Genomic DNA, 20,546 nt, shown 5'->3' with positions numbered 1-20,546 from the left:
GTGGATCAGAGAGAAAACAGGGACAGGCGATATTCTAATTGACATTAGGAGAAAGAAATGGAGCTGGGCAGGTCATGTAATGCGTAGGTTAGATAAGTGGTGGAACATTAGGGTTATTAGAACATCAGTCGAGGACGGCAGAAGACTAGGTGGGGTGATGAAATTAAGAAGTTCGCTGGCGCAAGCTGGAATCGGTGTGCACAGGACAGGGGTAATTGGAGATCGCAGGGAGAGGCCTTCGTCCTGCAGTGGACGTATTATAGGCTGAGGACGTTGATGACTGCTTGTGGAGGATGATGAAAAGAAAGAAGGAAAGGTAGGGCAGTGAACCAGACGCACTTCCCGTTTTCTATTCTACACGGGGGTTTAAGGGAAGAAAAGAAATAAAGGAGAGGGAGGGAGGCAGGTACTCTCAGTGCGTACACGTGCGGTAGTCTATCATTTCACGCCTACAAATGGTCACTGAGACCAGTCGATTCCTTGAATCGTAGCAACGCACGCGTCGCTTTGTAAGCCTACGACGCGTGGGGTCATGGTCCAAGAACTTTGTCTGTGAAAATGGTCTGCTGTCTAACGGGTTTAACAAACTTCGAAGGACGTCGCTTTCGATGTGGTAAAGATTACAAAAACACAACACGTGCTCGATCCTCTCTTCCCAGTTGCGTGAGTCACAGATAGATGTGTCGGACATTCCAACAAGCAATCAGTAGGCTTTCGTAAAAGCCACCCCTAACCAGAGGCGGCACAGTAAAGTTGCATCACGGTGGGAGATGTGCGATGGAATCTGCAGCTTCAATGTAAGATGCAACCGGTGGAGACGACAGTTGGTGAAAACCGGAGTCTTCCACGAAGTTTCTGTCTTGGTTTGAGCAAGTAAACGAAGACCTCGCGCAGCGTCTGCCCTTAATAAGGGAATAGGAGCTGTCGGAGTTACTTTCTAAGAGGGCAGTAAATACTACCACCGAGGGTTGGTAACTTTTGTTGGTAAGCGTTACAAAATATTTTGTCACCCGCCGTGGTTGCTCAGTGGCTATGGTGTTTGGCTGCTGAGCACGTGGTCGCGGGATCGAATCCCGGCCACGGCGGCCGCATTTCTTTGCGGGCGAAATGGAAAACACCCGTGTACTGAGATTTAGGTGCACGTTAAAAAACCCCAGTTGGTCAAAATTGCCGGAGTCCTCCACTACGGCGTGCTTCCTAATCAGAAAGTGGTTTCGGCACGTAAAATCCCATAATTAAAAAAAAAAAACAATATATTTTTCAAGTGTTATTTCACAGATGGGCTTCGATGTATGACGATCCTTCGTTAATAGCGCTACTGCTGTAGAACACTGCGCTCTGTTGCGTTCAATGAGCAGCGAATAGTTTATTCATTCGTGACACCTATGTTTTTTTAGACGGAGGATTTAATAAAAAAGTAGCAAGCAAAAAGAAATTACAGCAATATACATCTTTTTGCATCTCTGCTTCTTTTCTCTTTCTCATCGCGATGAACAAGGAACACGAGTGCGACATGACAGTGCGGTACAATTCTGCGGTGACTGTCCCGCATCTGCCACATTCCTCGTGCGAAACCAGACACGCAGACTTCCCCTGGCTTTGAGTACGACTTCGTATGTGATCTTGATCTCGTCCGCAGGTTTCGTAGACTCCACGCTGAACTTGGAGAAAACCTTCGCCAGCAACAGCTTCGCCTCCTGCATGAAGAAGCGTTGACCTGCAAAAGAAAATGGCGCATGTTTAGTGCTCTAATGCGCCCTGCTTAAACGCCGCGTTTCCTAAACCTGTTTATTTAGCGGTAAACGCGGTAAACGTATAGCCTAGAGGGGCAATATTGTCCAATGAAAGGCGTATACTAAAGAAGGCCTAGGTCAATCGCGTTAGACGAAGCTGAACGCAAACTTAACGCGCGTTTCGAACAACGACCTTTGATCGCGCCTATGGTGTGTAAGTTTCGAACAGAGGGAAAATAAGATAATTTGAAAAGAATGTGCTTATCGATAATCACGAAATTAGCCGCATCTCCCTTTTTATTACCATTGATGCTATGGTTTCATTCAACTCTGGAAAAAAGATGATGACGGCGTGCGTTAATACTGCTGCTTTACTTCTACGTCACTCAGTGGTATTAGAAGTTTGGTAATGAAAAAGAATAGGGGCGTGCGAACGGCAACTTCTGAAACCGAGTCGCATAGGAATCGAATAGAGCCAAAAACGAATCGAATCGAAGATCGAATATATTTCTCGAGTATAGTCTTCGAATAATGAAGAGCCTGTTTGAGCATTATTATAAAGTAAAGTTCAGTAGCAAGTATCAACTAGATTAGCATGTTTCTGTTATTGCACTTTACATTATGAAATAGGCTTTGTCGAAACCTTGAATCGAGCATTTTAAACAAATAAGCAGGCTTCGTTGGAGCATGCGCGATTGTGCATTATCAGAACGAAGTTTTAAAAGACACTCTTGTGGACCCATTAGGATTTGTGCATGTATGCCCTTGAAAATAAAATGAAAATGCTCGTTGACTGGCAGCGGTGGCAGTACGGAAAATATAACTTTTTTTTTTAATTGAAATGGTCGCAGCAGATGGCGTCACTGAAATAATGTTTCGGCCGAGCTCATTCAGATTTACACCCAAGAGAACGCATATCTTCAACATCGACAAACAGTGCCGAACAATACCCATGATGGAATGTCATTTGTCTGAGGGGAATTTTACGGAGAAAATTGCGCGTTAGCTGGAAGAGCCTGGGCTCCCCTGCCTGAGCGACGCGGCGAGTTCGACGTAACTTCCCGATTTATATTTCTACTACGGCAGGGGTGGGATTCGCTTCATTTTTGCATCAATTTCTGTTTACATCCTGTACAGCTGGAAACGAGCAGTATTCGGAAGCTATTCCAAAAATATTCGTGCTTGCGAATAGTGTATTCGAGGAACGAATCGAATCGGATACTATTCGATTATGTGACACGTAAAGACGATACAAAACCCGTACATACTGCGTCGGCTGATATGCCTCTTTAACGTACACGAAGATCTCCCAGTGAAATAGCGAATTATGTTCAACGGTTTCTTTTATTTTATAATAGTCATTGTATTTGGCCTACCCCATTCTTGGATCACTGGATGTGTGCCCATTATTGACCTATTTCCCAGTGTGGGTATGCGCCCCTGGAACCAAGGGGGCGTGGAACCTTTCAATGTGTTTAGATGTGTGTCGTACTTGTTTGGGCACACACCCTTTCATGAGCCCTTCTTCCCTAGACAATCACCAAACATCGCCTTCGCTCTCCGGCGTTGAAGCCTCGCCATGTGCATCAGCCTGAAATGATGTTTACGTTTCGACATAGCTTGTGAGCGGTTTGATGGACAAACATTAAACGTTGCGTGAGATCTATATCATGACCTGAATGGTGCATAAACATTGCATGAGGCTACAGGTGGCATCTTTGCGCATCCCTCTTGCTATACCATCATCATCCCTCATCACACCTTTATGTTCCCGTTCCGCCTCCCCCTGTGCAGAGTCGCAGGCTAGAGCGCCTTGGCTCAGGCTGACCTCTCTGCCTTCTTTCAATTAAATTATCTCTCGTGATGTAAATGAAGAAAATAGTACGCATCGTATTTAGTTTAATAGCATTCCATTCTTTATTAAACCTTCAATTCATAGAAATCCTGAAAGTGCGTTGGATCTGCATATAAATAAATAAATAAATAAATAAATAAATAAATAAATAAATAAATAAGTAAATAAATAAATATTATAGATTTTAAATTGTTGCACGGCGTTTTTTAATGAGCTGCTTTACGGCTTAAATGGCTTCATTTTCGCTCACGTCACCTTTTTATTCATTCTACCGTTACGGTGTTGCGAAATGATGTCCTTCGTCTTAGCAATTCATCGTGCCTATAGGCGGGATTGCGTCGCAGAAGTCGCCCCCGGGAACTACGTTCCACCGTTGCGCACAGGCGAGTTTGCTGTAAGGCGAAAGATAGTTCTTCACACTGTACGCCTGGTCGCCCGGAATTATTTTTCATTGAATTGAAACATGGAATTTCTTTTTTCTGAAATAGACTCTAAATTGTGGCCGCTTCCTTCGGCCCGCACTGTTTAAGCTGCTACCACTCCCGGTGCAAATTTTAGCGATTGGCAGCAACAACACTGCATCAGTAATGTGTGGCGTGCCTCTATGTGATCTCTTTAAGACCAGATTTGAGTATTGATTTTTTGTGTTTGTTACCAGAAAAGCATGAAACAAAAGAAAAACCCGGTCCGTAGCATTCTAAATGTTCAATCTTTCTCTCGCGGCCGCTTGACTGCTAGCTATAATTTGTACGCAAAAGGCGCATATGTTTTCAAAATAACGCATACGTTTTAAAAAAAATATTGATGAATATATATTCGTCAGTGCACCACTTCGGCACTCTTCTAACAGAACAAGTGCTTTGAGGGTAAGAGTTGGGCATTCGGGCTGATACCGCGATCCCTGAGACTGACTTGCAACTGAAAAGGGCATTCACGTTCTCATCTGTCTGGACATCCAAGAGCAGCGTCCCTTGAGCAGTAAATCCGGCCGCTAACTGGCGATGCACCAAGAACTTCTTCAATGTCCGTAGACAGAGAAACGGAATTCACTTTTTTCACGTTACAGCCTTCTGTCCTGCAAAAGTATATAGCTGTTCTACTGCTTGCTAAATGTCTGCAGAGAGTACGTAGACACTTGTGTCGTCACAAGTGTATAAACTCTTCGTAAGATGTCCTTTTGGAAGCTCACAGACAACCATCGAAAAAATGAAATCGACTTCTCAGAGTGTCTTGTCCATGTATACCGGGTGATCATTCGAAGTTCTATGGAATTATTAAAATTCGTCTGGTAGCAGATACCACAATTCTTGTCGCTCAGCTGGATTATTCCAAGAGATGGGTATTACTAGAACGAGAAATTGAAACACATATTCGAGTAATTACAAAAATACCAATTACCTTTTTATATAGTTACTTTACGGCATACAATGCAATTGCGAATTGTAGCCGGTGAAATTTCAAGATGTATCCACTTGAAAGGAACATACAGGATGCAACCAGTTTCTAGATATTATAACAGAAAATGCGGGACAAAATACGTGGGTTTTCCAGTTATATTATGCTTGAATGCACGAAAGAGCGTTTTCCTAAAAAAGTAAAAGGTCGAACAAACAGTGCATTTTTACGGCGAGTTTTATGGCGCATATCTCATATCCTGAAACTGTATCTTTCTGGAAATTAATTCTAAGTGAATTCGTAAATTGCAATATGTGCCGTAAAAGAATTCATTAAGATGTGAGTTTGTGAATTTGTGGTAATTAGTTAAATATGTGTTTCGATTTCTCGAGCAAATAATATCCGCCTCTCTGAATAATCGAGATCAAGGACTAGAATTACGTCATTACAACAGGCGATATTCAAAAATTTCGTAAAACTTAAAAATGATCACCCTACATATATTACAGGGTGACTATTTTTAAGTGATCATATCTAGAAACTGGTGTAATCAGGGAAATTCGTTTCAAGGGGGTACATCTTGCAAGCTCACCAGCTACAATTAGTAAATTGTAGTATGTACCGTACAGTAAATAATTAAGAAGTTAAATAATCAATTTTCGTTAATTCGTTGAATATCTGTTTCAATTGCTCGTGATAGTAGTCCGCCTCTTAAGTAATACAGCTCAAGGACAAAAATTATGCTACCTGCCACAAACAATGTTTAAAATTAACGTAAAACTTAAAAAATGATCGCCCCATAGTTCGCATTGCTTTTGCAGTCGAAATATATATAATAAAAAAACACATAGACTGCATAAACTCTTTTTCTTTAAAAAGAAAGGGAAGGGTGCTGGCGTTTGCAGATAAAAGGACGCCGCCTTGCCTGGGCAGTTCTTGGGTCCGGCCGAAAATGGGATGTAAGAGTAGGGATGGCGCTGCGCAAACTCCTCGCCCAGGAAACGCTCAGGCAGGAAGCTGTCGGGCTGCCGGAAGTGTCTCGGGTCTCTGTGGAGGCTGTAGAGGTTCACGAAACAAGTCAGGCCTTCGGGAAGGCGGTAGCCGTCTGCAGCGAAAGAACGAAGAGAGCGCCGTTGAAGCCTCTTTGCATTCTCCTGGTCTGGGACTCGAGGCAGAGCAGCCACACGTGGCTTGCACATAAGGATGTCAAAATGCGCCACAACGACGGGCAGCAGAAGCAGCACCCCATGGGAAGGGCTCGGTGCAATCCGGTCTTGAACCCGAGCGGTCGTGCAGGAGACGCTTGTGACTAACGCGCGCTAATACGCGCTCTCGACCGCTCGCACGCGCGTGCACTCAGACAGGCGAGAACGGAAGGACGCGAGGCTCTGGGATTGATACACGTCTTGCTCGGAAACTCCGCAAAGGAATACCCTGCCTACGTGTTGCCTCCTAATGGGACTGTTTGAATGCTGGAGATACTCGAATCTATGAAGCGGGACAATAGTTGAAGAAAACTATGCAGAAGGTGCGTCGGACGAACATTGCTACTGAACACCTGAAAGGAGTTCGAACTGTGGCTTCCTACAGGCGCGTAGTGTTGGTAGGAACGCTTTTTTTAAATTATGTAATTGTATAGATACGTAACCACAAAGAATTGTTATCTCGCGTTTTCGTTAGGTGAGATAAAAAAACGGAAACATCCAGCGAGGAAGTTACCACACAACACCCACGGATGCTGTTCAGAACGGTATATAATTCAGGCGTAAACGCCTCGCTCTCGCCTCTCCTAAATCTTTGCAAGCACTGAAGAAAGACGAAAGCATAATAGCGGCCCCAGTGTATTTAGTCGGCACACGTCACGCTTGGCAAATGCAGGTAATTATCTCATTCGCAATAACAAGTGTCCTGTTGAATTCCTGACATGTTTCACGCACATGATTCACCGCCCAAAAGACGGAACTGAGTAATGATGACATTACCTTTTTCTTAGTATATTTTAGAGTCCTAGCATTACCATGACTTTACGTTTCAACTGTTAAAAAAAAGCCTTTCGCGCTGATTCCGTATATTTGAAAAGTTAAGCGAACATTGCTGAGCATATAATTTGGTAATTTACAAAGCAGATAAAGAAACTGCACTTCCTGTATATTTCGGTTCTCTTTAAATATGAAAAGAAATTAGGTGCCAGGGTTAGAAAGTGAAGTTTATTATAACAGCATAAAGATATAGAAGTACTTTGGTACATAAGTGCTACAGGAGGCGGTCCCAAAGTAAAGCTGTCACGATGACGTCCTATTGATACGGAATTGTTACAGGTAAAAGCCGTAGGCGTACAAATGATTAAAGAGGCGTAATTACTTTGTTTAGTGCAAAACAATGGACACAAGAGAGACGACAGGACAAGGCGCTACTCTCAACTGACATCATTTTATTGCGTCCCTCCTTTATGGAGAGCCGAATCTAGAAGAACATGTGCAGTGAGCACCATGCGCAGGAACCACCGACATCCGATCACCAGAGCACACTCATGCGACAGATCCAAAAAATCATATTCAGAGCTGTACAAAGTTAAAGAAGGCACACTAATGCACTGCGAACTCAATGACTGTATGAAAAAAGCTTTCGACAACTCTCAGGCGGTAGTATCACGGCTCTTTTTCCAACTCTTAGTATATAATTGATTGTCACATGAGTGCGCTCTGGTGATCGGATGTTGGTGGTTCCTGCACATGGTGCTCACTGCGCATGTTCTAGATTCTGCTCTCTATAAAGGAGGGACGCAACAAAATGATGTCAGTTGAGAGAAGCGCCTTGCCCTGTCTTCTCTCTTGTGTCCGTTGTTTTGCGCTAAACAAAGTAATTATGGATTCGTACCAACTAGCCCGCCAACGCGTTGTGTTGGATTAAAGAGGCATAATGGGAACAAGCAATGTGATGAAAAATAGGCTTAAACATTTCAGTAAGAAATATAGACGAATCAAGAAAAGAAAGACAAAAACAAAGCAAGAGGAAAAGAAAAAAAAAGCACAGTATGTGTTAAATCACAAGACAATGGCAAGGAGAAAATGAACCTAGTGTGCGATGCCATATGCTACAAACGCAATACTTCGAGCAATAGCCGTGTGTGTTTCACGGACTAGCTCGGAGCAGCCCCTTGAGCAATATGAAAGGGAACACTCAACTTGCTTTCGAAAGCTCATAGTGGCCAATCACTCATTCCCTCTTTCAATTTAGAATACATGAAAGTGTTTCGTAAGACTATATGTTCAAGAGGAACGCTTCTTGCTGCATGTCTCTCTCTGTTCATCCCTATATTCCCTTCCCCCAGTGCCGGGTAGCAAACCGGACTTGCGTCTGGTTAACCTCCTTGCCTTTTCTCTCTTCTGCTTCTCTCTCTTTCTCTCGAATCGGTCCCATTTCAACGCTCGCGTCACGAGTAAACCAGATTTCGTCTAAAAATGAATTCTGGGTTTCTTGCCAATTTAACGTTTTCAGGACTGTACGTACCGATGTCTCAACAGATTCAAAACTAAAGAGGTAGTATGTCCTTTCTACATTTTGCGACCGGAAGCGAAAGGGCTGTGAAAATTAATGCAGCTGCGCTCTTGAGTGTTACTCACTGCGGGTTTCGTGCTTAGTTTAGCGCCTCTCTTCACGCCCTGTTCTGGCTCGCTGCGCTTCTTGTCACGAATAGTCACCAACTGCCTCTGTTTCTTTTGCGGTTTTTGTTGGCACGCCGTCAGTTAGTTCCGTTCTGTCTATGTATTTACGCTTAGGCCAAGGCAAAAACTTAATCAACAACTGTTTTCTCCATATAGCCGCGACGGTGAAGCTTTAGGGCTGTCAATGCGAGTCATGGTGTTTGTTTGGGAGATGTACCATTAGATAATGTCTGTGAAACGTCGTTAGCTAGAAAATGAGGTCTTATGGAACTATAGGATGATACAAGAAAACAAACTTTTGAGTATGATTGGCTTTGTCTTCCCGCTGACATCACTACAGTTAGGGTCAACCTTATCTTGTTTACTAAGATGGAGTTCGGGACGTCTACATTGTGCGATCACACATTTAAGTGGTTCAGCCACGTACAACTCTTGCCGATAGCATTTACTAAAAAATTTCTTGGTTACTCGGAGGGGTGTAAAATGACCCAAAACGTGATTGATTTTTAAGGACGAAGCTTCTTAAGATCAATCCAGCGGACTGCGGCACACGCAGTATGTGCAGTCAAGTGCTGCGAACGAATTTCTGTCAACCAAATATCACTTGAACAAAAGTTGGAAAAAGGGAATGGGCGCCGCTCACCTATAACCACGTCGTGTTCTAGTTTCCTTCCGAAAAGTGGAAATGGTGGGTAAAGGCGAAGGGTCTCCTGAAAGGAAAACAACAACAATAATAACGGTGCAAAATTAACCTGTCAGCATCTCTTTTTTTATTTCGTGGCAGTGAAGAAGACAGTGTGTGCATCTAACATCGTGCGGCCGTATACAGAATATAGACAAGTTGTGGGCAAGAAGTGCAACAAAGAGGTACAGGAGTAGCACGCTATTCGATGACATAGAATAGGCGGATCCACTTGGAACAAATTCTCAGGATGACACCAGTTTCGTCATATTAATTCCCGAACTTTGCGGAGATATGCATGGGCGTTCCAGTTACTCTTGTGCTTCAATGCACAAAACAATGTTTTGTTAATAAAGTAACTGGAACGGCAATGCATTTCTCCGCGAAGTTCGGGAATTAATATCCCGAAACTGCTGTCATCCTGAGAATTCGTTCGAAGTGGATCCGCCTTGCGAATTTCCCGGCTAGAATTTGTAAATTGCAATATGGGACATCAGATAATTATTTAAAAAACATCATTTGTGCATTTTTGTTAATTAGACCAGCTCATGAACTAGAACTGCGCTAGCTCTCAAAGGAAACCTTTAAAGAAATTACGATACATGGTATTACATGGTACATGGTACAGTAAATACATGGTATTAGACTGCGCTAAGTGCACCTTCTGAAATGATTATTTAAGTCGTTTTAGTTGGCACGTCTACTGTAAAGTGAGCGTGCCCCGTCGTCGAGTCTCGAGATCGCATGAAGTTTTCATTACATAAAAACAACTTGTGTTTGAGGGAAGTCTTGGTTTTGGTTTTGCGACCTTCTTTTTCTGCCCTTCTAGCCCTTCTAGGGCAACTCCTGGACATTTGACAGGGGAGCTGTCTATGGCTAGGATCCTGGGATTTTTTCGGGTCCGTCACGTCTACAGAAAACCCAGGTGCGCTGATTCCGGTGGCAGTGCAAGGCCAGGAGCAATGACTCATACCCCCGTAAGGCAGAGGGGTGAACAGAACATACAGCACAGCTTTCATTTCAATACGAAAAGCACACAAAATAAAAGGCCGTCAAACCACACGATTGATAACGAGGCGGGCGCACTTCCGAGTTGATCAAGGTACGCTGCCGCCCATCCTTTGCCGGTGGTCGTCGTCGGAAACATTAAAGTGGGCATCTCAAAACAGGATGCAAAGCAGTGGTTCATTCACTTCGTGGAAGCGTTTGACCTCGGTTACTTCAGCGATCCGAGTCAACCAACTGCCGTAGACGGGGGTCATGCGTCGATTTAACTTTGGCCAAGAAACATTTCTCAAATAAGAACGGAAAACATCATCTTGTATCATAGCGACCCCAAAGCAGTTATATCAATAATTTCAAAGTAACGAATGAAAAAAAGCTTTTGTAAACTGCACTGAAAAATGTTTGCGTCATATATCATTTTGAAGAGCGATGTGCATAATGGGCTCACTTCATGGGATCGGTGTTTGACAATGTTACGTTTCGCCTACAACGCGCGGTAATGCCGGCGCGGATGCAACGGACGCCGGGGCTTCGTTCAAAGCGGCGGACATTTTGGCCCGTTCGACGCCGCCGCAACGCCTCCCCGCCAAGCGTGTCCAAGCGTGTTTCAGTGCCACGTGTCTTCGTGTGTGCGTGTGTGTGTGTGTGCCCACGCTTGTCAAAGCGCGGCAGCCGGGGAGCGGAGCTCCCCAAGTGAGGAGCCAGCAGGTCTGTCCGTCGGCGGGTTGGCGATGCGTCACTACACTCGGCTCAACATGTCTCTCGGCTCGACCGTGCGCGCCGTCGTGGGCTCATGCTCCGCCGTGTCGTGGGCTCATCCCGTGACCTTCCTTCTGGCCCGCGACGCCGAGAGTATAAGAGCAGCTGCCCCCGGACGCCAGGAGAGAGGCTCCGATTTGTACTGTTGAGTTACGTGCTCTCCCGTCTCTCCACTTCGGTCGACCTGACCGGCCGCTCTTTTGCTATGTTAGAATAAACAAGTTGTTCTGTTACCAGTCTTCTCATGCTTTGCCGGGACCTTCGGATGCTTCCAGTGCCCCAGGCCGCCAGGCCAACGCTACCCTTGGGGCTTGCGACCCATTCGCAATAACGGGCGTCAGCACCGAGACCCCAACAGCTGGTTGCCAGCGGTGAGATCGCGACAACGGAGGCCAGCAGCGAAGAGATGCGGTTGAATGTATGCTGAGCAGCACAACGACCATCCGGGAGCAGTGCAACGAGCCCTGTGTGATGACTGGTTGCCTGCAGCGGAACGACTGCGCTGAATTCTTGGCTGCGAGGTTTGGTGAGTGCGGGACTTTCTTCTTCTGAGTTTTGCCAGGCTTTTGTTAGTGTCAGAAACAGAGCTGGTAATTGTGGTTGTCGTTGCTGCCGGGTTAGTTTGCGGCAAGACAATAGTAGGCAGTAGAGAAAGCAGCATTCAGAGCAGCCATGGATTTGAAGTCGTTGCGCAAACCGAAATTGCTGGAGCTTGCAAGAGAGTTGGGTCTGGATGTCTCAGACAAACTCAGAAAACCAGAACTGCTAAGGGCTATTCTTGAGTTAGAAGCTGAGGATGACGAGCTGTCGGAATGCCTTGAGACCATTGAGGAGAGGGAGCTTGAACTTAAAGAACAGAAAGAGAAAGATGAGCGTGAACTTAAAGAACAGAAAGAGAAAGATGAGCGTGAACGAAAAGAACAGAAAGAAAAAGAAGAGCGCGAACACGCTTTGGAAATGAAGCGTCTCGAGGTAGAGATGGAACGCGCTCGTAATGGAAGTCAGGCACACGGTGCAGGAGAACGAGTATTGTTCAAAATGACTGACCTGATGCGGCCGTTTAAGCTTGGAGAGGACATTGGTTTGTTCCTGGTTAACTTTGAGCGAACGTGCGAGAAGCAGGGGTTCTCTCGGGAAACGTGGCCACAGCGCTTGCTCACTTTGCTACCCGGCGAGGCGGCCGACGTAGTCGCTCGCTTGAATAGAGAGGAGGCAGAGGATTTCGACAAAGTGAAATCGAGTCTGCTAAAAAAGTACCGGCTGTCAGCGGAGGCGTTCCGTCGGAAGTTTCGGGAAAACGAGAAAGGCAGAAGTGACTCATATACAGAGTTTGCGTACAGGCTTATGTCAAACATGCAGGAGTGGCTCAAAGAAGAGAAAGCGTTTGGTGACCACGAGAAAGTTCTGCAGTGTTTCGGGCTAGAACAGTTTTATAGTCGGTTACCTGAGAACGTGCGGTACTGGGTCTTGGATAGGCCAGACGTTAGTACGGTGGCTCGAGCCGCTGAGCTAGCCGAGGAGTTTGTGACGCGTCGGGCTCGTGAAGCTAAGGACGGTCAAAAGGGTGAATTTGGCTCCAAGTTTGAGAGGCCAAAGTTCACGCCCATGAGAGCAAAGGGGGACACACGTAGTTCGGATGCGAGTGAAAGCAGTCCGACCGAACGTAAGGAGACGGCGGCAACCGAAGCCGAACGCAGAAAACGGTTCGAGACGAGGCAAGCGCGCGTTTGTTATACGTGCCAGAAGCCGGGTCACTTTTCGGCGCAGTGTCCAGAAACAAAAACAAAAGTCGTGTTTTTGTCTTTATGCAGCACTGACGAGAACATGAAGCTTCTCGAGCCTTACATGCGAGACCTCCTCGTGAACGGGAAAGAGTGCCGAGTGCTTCGCGATTCCGCAGCTACAATGGATGTAGTTCACCCCTCTTACGTAGAACCCGATATGTTCACGGGCGAGTGCGCATGGATCAAGCAAGCAGTGGAAGCTCATAGCGTGTGTCTGCCGGTAGCAAAAGTGCTTATTGAAGGACCTTTCGGAGCACTTGAGACGGAGGCCGCAGTGTCATCTATGCTGCCCCCCCAGTACCCGTACTTATTTTCGAACAGGTCCGATCACCTCCTGCGCGAGAAGGGGCTTTTGTTTGGTGAGGCTAGCGTTCAGGCCTTAACCAGATCGAAGGTTCGGGAGCTCGCTGCAAAGGCGGTAGTTGCGGGGCCGACGTTGTTGAACGATGAAAAAGGGTCAGAGGCGCAGCAAGCTGGTATTCAGAGCACGCCCGAACTGAATAAAATTGAGCCTGTAGCGTTAAAGGCAGCAGATACTGGAGAGGAAAATCCCGACACGGGAAAGTTAGAAGAGCTGTCTCCAGATTTGCTCATCGCGCCTACGTCAGACGGACTAAACAGGTTGCTAAAAGTCAGCCGGTCGGCTTTGATAGCCGAGCAAAAGAATGATGGCAGCCTAGAAAACATACGCTGCATTGTCAAGGAAGGTATCGCCAAGAAAAATGCTCGCTTTGTGGAAAGAGGTGGGGCCCTGTACCGGAAGTATCTAGACCGCAGGGGAGTGGAGTTCGATCAGCTGATCGTGCCTCAATGCTATCGTCAGGATCTGTCGCGCTTGTCGCATGGGGGTTCGTGGTCCGGACACCTAGGAGTTAAGAAAACTAAGGACCGTCTCTTGCAAGAGTACTATTGGCCAGGGTGTTTTCGGGACGCAGACCACTTTGTGAAGACATGCGACACCTGTCAGCGGGTGGGCAAGCCAGGGGACAAATCGAGGGCGCCGTTGAAGTTGGTGCCTATCATTACGGAGCCTTTTAGACGGCTCGTTATTGATACAGTGGGACCTCTGCAGGTAACAGCCACGGGGTACCGACACATTTTGACTGTGATCTGCCCAGCGACAAAGTTCCCTGAAGCAGTGCCGCTTAAAGAACTCAGCTCAGTTGAGATAGTCAATGCACTACTGTCCATATTTGCGCGAGTTGGTTTTCCTGCAGAAATCCAGTCAGATCAGGGTACAGTGTTTACTAGCGCTTTGACGACAGCCTTTCTCGAAAGGTGCGGGGTAAGGCTGTTACACAGCTCAGTGCACCACCCCCAGTCGAATTCCGTTGAGAAGCTCCACTCCGTCATGAAGCGCGTGTTGAGAGCATTGTGTTTTGAACATCAAACTGACTGGGAGCTGTGTCTGCCTGGAGTGATGTTTGCATTAAGGACCGCGCCGCATGCGGCTACGGGGTTTTCGCCAGCTGAGCTGGTGTACGGTCGCTCGCTGCGATCTCCGCTTCGCATGCTTCGAGAATCATGGGAAGGCAGGGGCGACGACCCAGTCGTGGTAGAGTACGTGCTTAAGCTCCTCGAACGCTTAAGAAGGGCACAGGAGTTGTCAGGTGAAGCAATGGCAGAGGCCCAGCAGAGGGCCAAGGTTTATTATGATCGGACAGCCAGGGCCCGTCGTTTTGAGGTGGGCGATGAGGTCATGATATTGCGCACATCGCTAAAGAACAAACTCGACGTGCAGTGGGAGGGCCCAGCACGGATTGTTCAAAAACTGTCGGACGTTAACTACGTGGTGAGTCTGCCAGGAAAGCGGAAAGCACAGCAAGTTTACCACTGTAATCTGCTCAAACCCTATAAGCAACGGGAAGCAGTGGTGTGCATGATGGTAAACGTTCCCGAAGAGCTTCCGGTCGAGCTTCCGGGACTAGGCTCAGTGACGAACAGGAAAGACACCGATCAAGTCATTAGTGACTTAATAAGTAAAGCATCGCTGTCGCCTGAGCAGAAAACCGAACTACACCAGCTCTTACAAGAGTTTCAAGGTCTGTTCTCTGAGAGGCCTGGTAGGACTTCTGTCCTTACTCATGACATAGAACTTACCTCCCCAGAGCCAGTACGATCCAAGGCGTACCGGGTGTCACCCCGCCAGAGCGATATTATGGAGGCTGAGGTAAAGAAAATGCTACAGCTCGGTGTTATTGAGGCAGGTGAGAGTGATTATACCTCCCCTTTGATTTTAGTTGAGGTACCGGGCAAGGAACCTCGTCCTTGCGTCGACTACCGCAGGCTTAATTCCATCACTAAGGATCAAATTTATCCGATCCCTAACATCGAGGAGCGCCTTGAGAGAGTGAGTAGCGCTCAGTTTATTTCCACCCTAGATCTTGTCAGGGGTTATTGGCAGGTTCCACTTACAGAAGAGGCTAGTAGGTATGCGGCGTTCATTTCACCAATGGGGACATTCCGTCCTAAAGTTTTGAGTTTTGGTTTGAAGAACGCGCCATACTGCTTTTCAAGCCTCATGGATAAAGTGTTGCGGGGACAGCAAGAATTCGCTTTACCGTATCTAGACGACGTAGCGATATTCTCCGCATCCTGGCCTGAGCATATGGCGCACTTGCGGGCAGTGCTAACCCGCCTGCGCGATGCGGGCTTGACAGTCAAGGCTCCCAAGTGCCAGTTAGCACAGGCCGAGGTTGTCTACCTCGGACACGTGATTGGTCGGGGTCGTCGCCGCCCCTCTGAAATAAAGGTGGCCGCTGTGCGAGACTTCCCGCAACCGCGCACGAAGACCGATATTCGGTCGTTCTTAGGTGTCGCCGGCTACTATCAGAGGTACATCCCCAGGTACTCTGATATCGCGGCTCCCTTGACGGATGCTCTAAGAAAGACAGAGCCGCAAACAGTCGTCTGGGATGAGACAAAGGAAAGAGCTTTTAGCGCCCTAAAGAGCGCCCTAACAAGCCAGCCTGTGCTACGATCGCCCGACTACACAAAAGGGTTCGTTGTTCAGTGTGATGCTAGTGAGCGAGGCATGGGCGTTGTACTGTGCCAACGGGAAAATGGAGAAGTAGAACACCCCGTCCTGTATGCTAGTCGTAAGCTGACGAGTCGTGAGCAGGCGTATAGCGCCACCGAGAAAGAGTGTGCGTGTATCGTGTGGGCCGTTCAGAAATTGTCATGTTACCTAGCTGGCTCGAGGTTTATCATTGAGACGGATCACTGCCCTCTCCAATGGCTGCAGACCATCTCTCCCAAAAATGGCCGCCTCCTGCGCTGGAGCCTCGCTTTGCAACAATATTCCTTTGAGGTGCGTTACAAAAAGGGGAGTCTCAACGGTAACGCCGATGGCTTAAGTCGAAGCCCCTAACGTGGGAATCAGCCTCAAAATTGCTTGTTACGGATGTTTTTCTTCCTGAGGCAGGATTTTTAACCTATTGCTTTCGTGTAGTGTTTCAAAGTGATGATGTGCTTTCTAGTGCAATTTTCCGATTTGTGGACGCGTTCTGAGTGCTGCTAAACTACTGTAAGGAACTAGGCAGCAGTATAAAAGGGGAAAGAGCCTGGCAGGGCTTAGTGAGGGTTGTGCCGTGCTTGCTGACTGAGCGGTTGACTTTCGGCGTAGTTCTAACGCTTGCCGGAAACGAGAACAAAAATGTCAACTCTCCCGAAGTCACTTTGCAGTGTCCTGTGTGCACCTGAACGTGAGAACGAGGTCTTCTCTGTGCGCTGCGCTCAAGAAACGCCAAAGGACGCCCGACTTCGGTTATGAGCATCATCGAGCGACATCCCTCCGGACAGCGGATGCAGTCCCCTGACCATCGGGATCTCCTTCCCCCGGCGGGGCGGTCTGTTACGTTTCGCCTACAACGCGCGGTAATGCCGGCGCGGATGCAACGGACGCCGGGGCTTCGTTCAAAGCGGCGGACATTTTGGCCCGTTCGACGCCGCCGCAACGCCTCCCCGCCAAGCGTGTCCAAGCGTGTTTCAGTGCCACGTGTCTTCGTGTGTGCGTGTGTGTGTGTGTGCCCACGCTTGTCAAAGCGCGGCAGCCGGGGAGCGGAGCTCCCCAAGTGAGGAGCCAGCAGGTCTGTCCGTCGGCGGGTTGGCGATGCGTCACTACACTCGGCTCAACATGTCTCTCGGCTCGACCGTGCGCGCCGTCGTGGGCTCATGCTCCGCCGTGTCGTGGGCTCATCCCGTGACCTTCCTTCTGGCCCGCGACGCCGAGAGTATAAGAGCAGCTGCCCCCGGACGCCAGGAGAGAGGCTCCGATTTGTACTGTTGAGTTACGTGCTCTCCCGTCTCTCCACTTCGGTCGACCTGACCGGCCGCTCTTTTGCTATGTTAGAATAAACAAGTTGTTCTGTTACCAGTCTTCTCATGCTTTGCCGGGACCTTCGGATGCTTCCAGTGCCCCAGGCCGCCAGGCCAACGCTACCCTTGGGGCTTGCGACCCATTCGCAATAACGGGCGTCAGCACCGAGACCCCAACAACAAGTTGCCTTACATTAGGCGAAACATATCTACAGCTTCGCTGACCAACCACCTTCACAGGAGTGGATTGGCGGTGATTTTGTGTTTCCATGTGCACGCTATCGGTAGACTTGCGGAGGGTAAAAAAAACGCGGTTTCCAGCTAAAGCTGCCGCAAAACAGCAATGAAAGCACCGCAGGAAAAGAGAGAAATATTACAGTATTGTTCACCACTAAAAAGATTACAATCCTGAGCTGTTTTGAAGAATGAAGCAGTTTGACACCAATTTATTGGATTTTGCTCAGAGCTTAATTTTAGGGCAATTTCGTACCTTATTCTAAAAAAACTGTTTGATGTATGTGAACCAAATTTTGCGAAGATATCATTTAGCACCTCGTACAACTTTGAAACTAGCATAGATATCAGCAAGTTTAGTAAACAAATAAAACGCATGTCTAAGTGGTAGTTGCACTATGTAACAAGAGATAAAAACGTTTTCTGCCCTCATTCTTCCACGTGTTTACATAGTTCTACTAGTTACAGTTGTGTAGCATACCAATGCCCTAGCTTGTGCAAAATGCGAGTGCTTTGGGACAAAGAACAGATTATGACAAAAGAATGTAGATTTGCGAAAAATCAAAAACTAGTATAACAAAAAGCTGAAATACGATTTTTCAGAGACTTCGAACTTTATAGACAGCTATATTTGAAGACGTTAAAAAGCACAATCATGTTTATGACTCCTCAGATTCCAATTCTTCCATACCACCTTTCAAAGTCTCACTTCACCTGAAAGACTCTTCTTGCTACGTAAAAAAGACGCTTAGAAACTTGATCGAATAACTTGAACTCTTGCTGTAGAGTGTGAGATTACTCCATCAGTAAATAGTTCGAGGTATGCTATCAGACAAGCTAAACCACAGAGATGTGCAAGGACACTGTGCATTCGTTCCATGGGCGTCCTTATGGTTTTTGTCGTCTGACAGAAGCTGAGCAGAATTGACTCGAAGCGCTTCAACATAAGCGAGATGGAGTTTTCGTCTGTTGCATTTTCACGAAATCAGGTGTCTTCTAGCAAAATACGCAGAAGAAATCACAGTCATATAGCTCGCGTATGTCCTTATGAAACCTGCGAAATTATTTTCATGAAGCTCCAGTGAGTTGTACGGAGGGCAAAACGTATTATAGTTATTCGCAGACAATTTCAAACATCTGTGGCTCTAAAATCAACTTCAGCAGTCAGATATGTCCCTTTCTTAAAAAGACCACCTCATAAACACACGGAAAGGAAACGTTCTTCCTATCCATAAAAAAATATTTCTTCCGTTAAAGATAAATAATTTTTCGCATTCTTTTCTTCGCAACGAAGTAAACCACAGTGAGCTCAACGCCACTCGAAAAGTTGTTGGAGGTCATTCGAGCAAAAGTGCGAATGATTCAATGACTTGGTGCTTGTGAATGAAAAACGTGCAAACCTATATTTTGATTAGAGCAAGTCAATCGTACGAATACAAAGGTGATTGCTTGGTCTGCACTTTGCCGAATCGTTGTGAGAAAGAATTCAAGATGAAGACATTCCCGACTTGATATCTAATCCTTGGTCACTGTTCACTCACCTTGAGGCAGCATTCGAGATAATTAAGTTGCAGAAGGTCATCGCTTCTGATGACGCCATCTTTGTCTCGTCCGAGAACTCGGTCCAGCTCTTCGTGAACTTTCGCCAACTTGGACGGGTGAAGACCCAGCAAATAGATGGTCCAGCTTACACCCGATGCAGTTGAGTCGGTGCCCTGTTCCGTATTTTAGAGCGAGCGAAGCCAAGTACCGAGATGGTACAGCGAGCAAACGGAAAAACAAAGAGAAATTCGGCAAATCGGTATTGGGAGTCCCGGAACTTCAACATAAGAAATACAGTGCACTGAAAAGTAAAGGCGACGTGGAAAAAATGTGATTGTATCGGCACATCTGAGACGTCATAAGTAAAAAAAAAAAAAAAAAAAAAAAAAAAAAAAGAAGAAGAAAAAAGAAAAAAGATAAAGGAAGGAAACGCGTAATGGGGTTGTTAGCGGATAAATTTTCAGCGGTTCTAGTTCTCCCCAGCCGAAGAATACAGTGGCAGTTTGAGAAGTACGACAAGCGTGAAGGCACTCTAATTTGAAACGCTGACAAATCATCCTCTAAGTTGGAGAAGTTCAGACCGATTTCTTTCGTTCGAAGATGGTCGAAAACGCCCGATAATGCCTCACATGCAAGTCCTAAAGTTTTAGCCTTTCATTCAACCATGAAAAAGGAGATGGTAAATATTTATTCAACTACAATTACGATCATCTTTTACGTGTTTTTCACGTGTTTTCCGAAATGACGCCGTGCATTCGTGTCCTCAATTTTTGTGTAAAACATTTTTTACCGGTTTCCTTTAGGCGTTTTCAGTGAACAGCTCTTCACATGTCCGACATGCATTTTGCGTCAGGTTTCTCTTGAGCACTTCTCTCTTTCCTATATAAAGCAGAAGTAAATAAAAATCATTTTCGCGGTTTATTATACTACGGAAATGACGAGCATTATTTCAAAAGGGTGATAAAGCTTGCTGGTTGATAGTCGTTATAACAGAGAGGAACATCGCTTCGTCCGTTTATTCCGTTTGCCGGGTCCCATGCGCTGTTACTCTAATTAGCTAGAGCATATTATCGCATGCGAGAGATGACCGACGAAAAGGCTTTATTATGACCATCATGTGACAAAGAATAAAAAGCAACTTATAGTCTAGAAATATGTAGATATGGATAAATCTACTTGAGGTACCCGAGAAAAGACCCAAAGCAAGAGCATTCAAATAATCTAACGAGTAGTCTTCCGTGTTTAGTAAACAGTACGTAAAAGGCAGAATCACGTCCTCAGTAACGTGCACTAAGATAATGTAGTCATCTAAAAGAAATGACAATATCCCCCCACCTTCTCCCCTATGAAGGCTGCAACTCATGAATATAGTTGACCTATTGAACCGAGTGCAGCTCTAGCATTGCGAATCCCTCCCTCCCTCCTTCAATAAATAAAAATAAATGAAGCAACGTGCTGCGAGGCGAGGTGTCTTTCCGAAACTCCGCATTCAGCTTTTAGAAAACACGACATTTAGAATGCACATATATCAAAGGAAACAGGCAGGGACGCACTTACCGCGAATATGATAGAGTC

At 46.4% G+C, this 20,546-nt stretch overlaps 1 protein-coding gene across 1 annotated transcript; it reads right to left on the bottom strand.

Moving 5' to 3' along the window:
* Positions 1-1,481: 1,481 nt before the first annotated feature.
* Positions 1,482-19,153, bottom strand: LOC126548347 (cytochrome P450 4V2-like; the record flags this gene model as incomplete). Its single annotated transcript, XM_055063502.2, has 4 exons — positions 1,482-1,717; positions 5,909-6,256; positions 9,292-9,358; positions 18,971-19,153. Coding segments are annotated over 4 exons (834 nt in total), but the record flags the coding sequence as incomplete, so codon positions are not given.
* Between the last annotated feature and the right edge of the window lie 1,393 nt (positions 19,154-20,546).

Source organism: Dermacentor andersoni, chromosome 1 (assembly GCF_023375885.2).
Source record: "Dermacentor andersoni chromosome 1, qqDerAnde1_hic_scaffold, whole genome shotgun sequence".
NCBI classification, from domain to species: Eukaryota; Metazoa; Arthropoda; class Arachnida; order Ixodida; family Ixodidae; genus Dermacentor; species Dermacentor andersoni.
The sequence above is the reverse complement of the archived record's forward strand: the minus strand, read 5'-3'. Positions and strand labels throughout refer to the sequence as shown.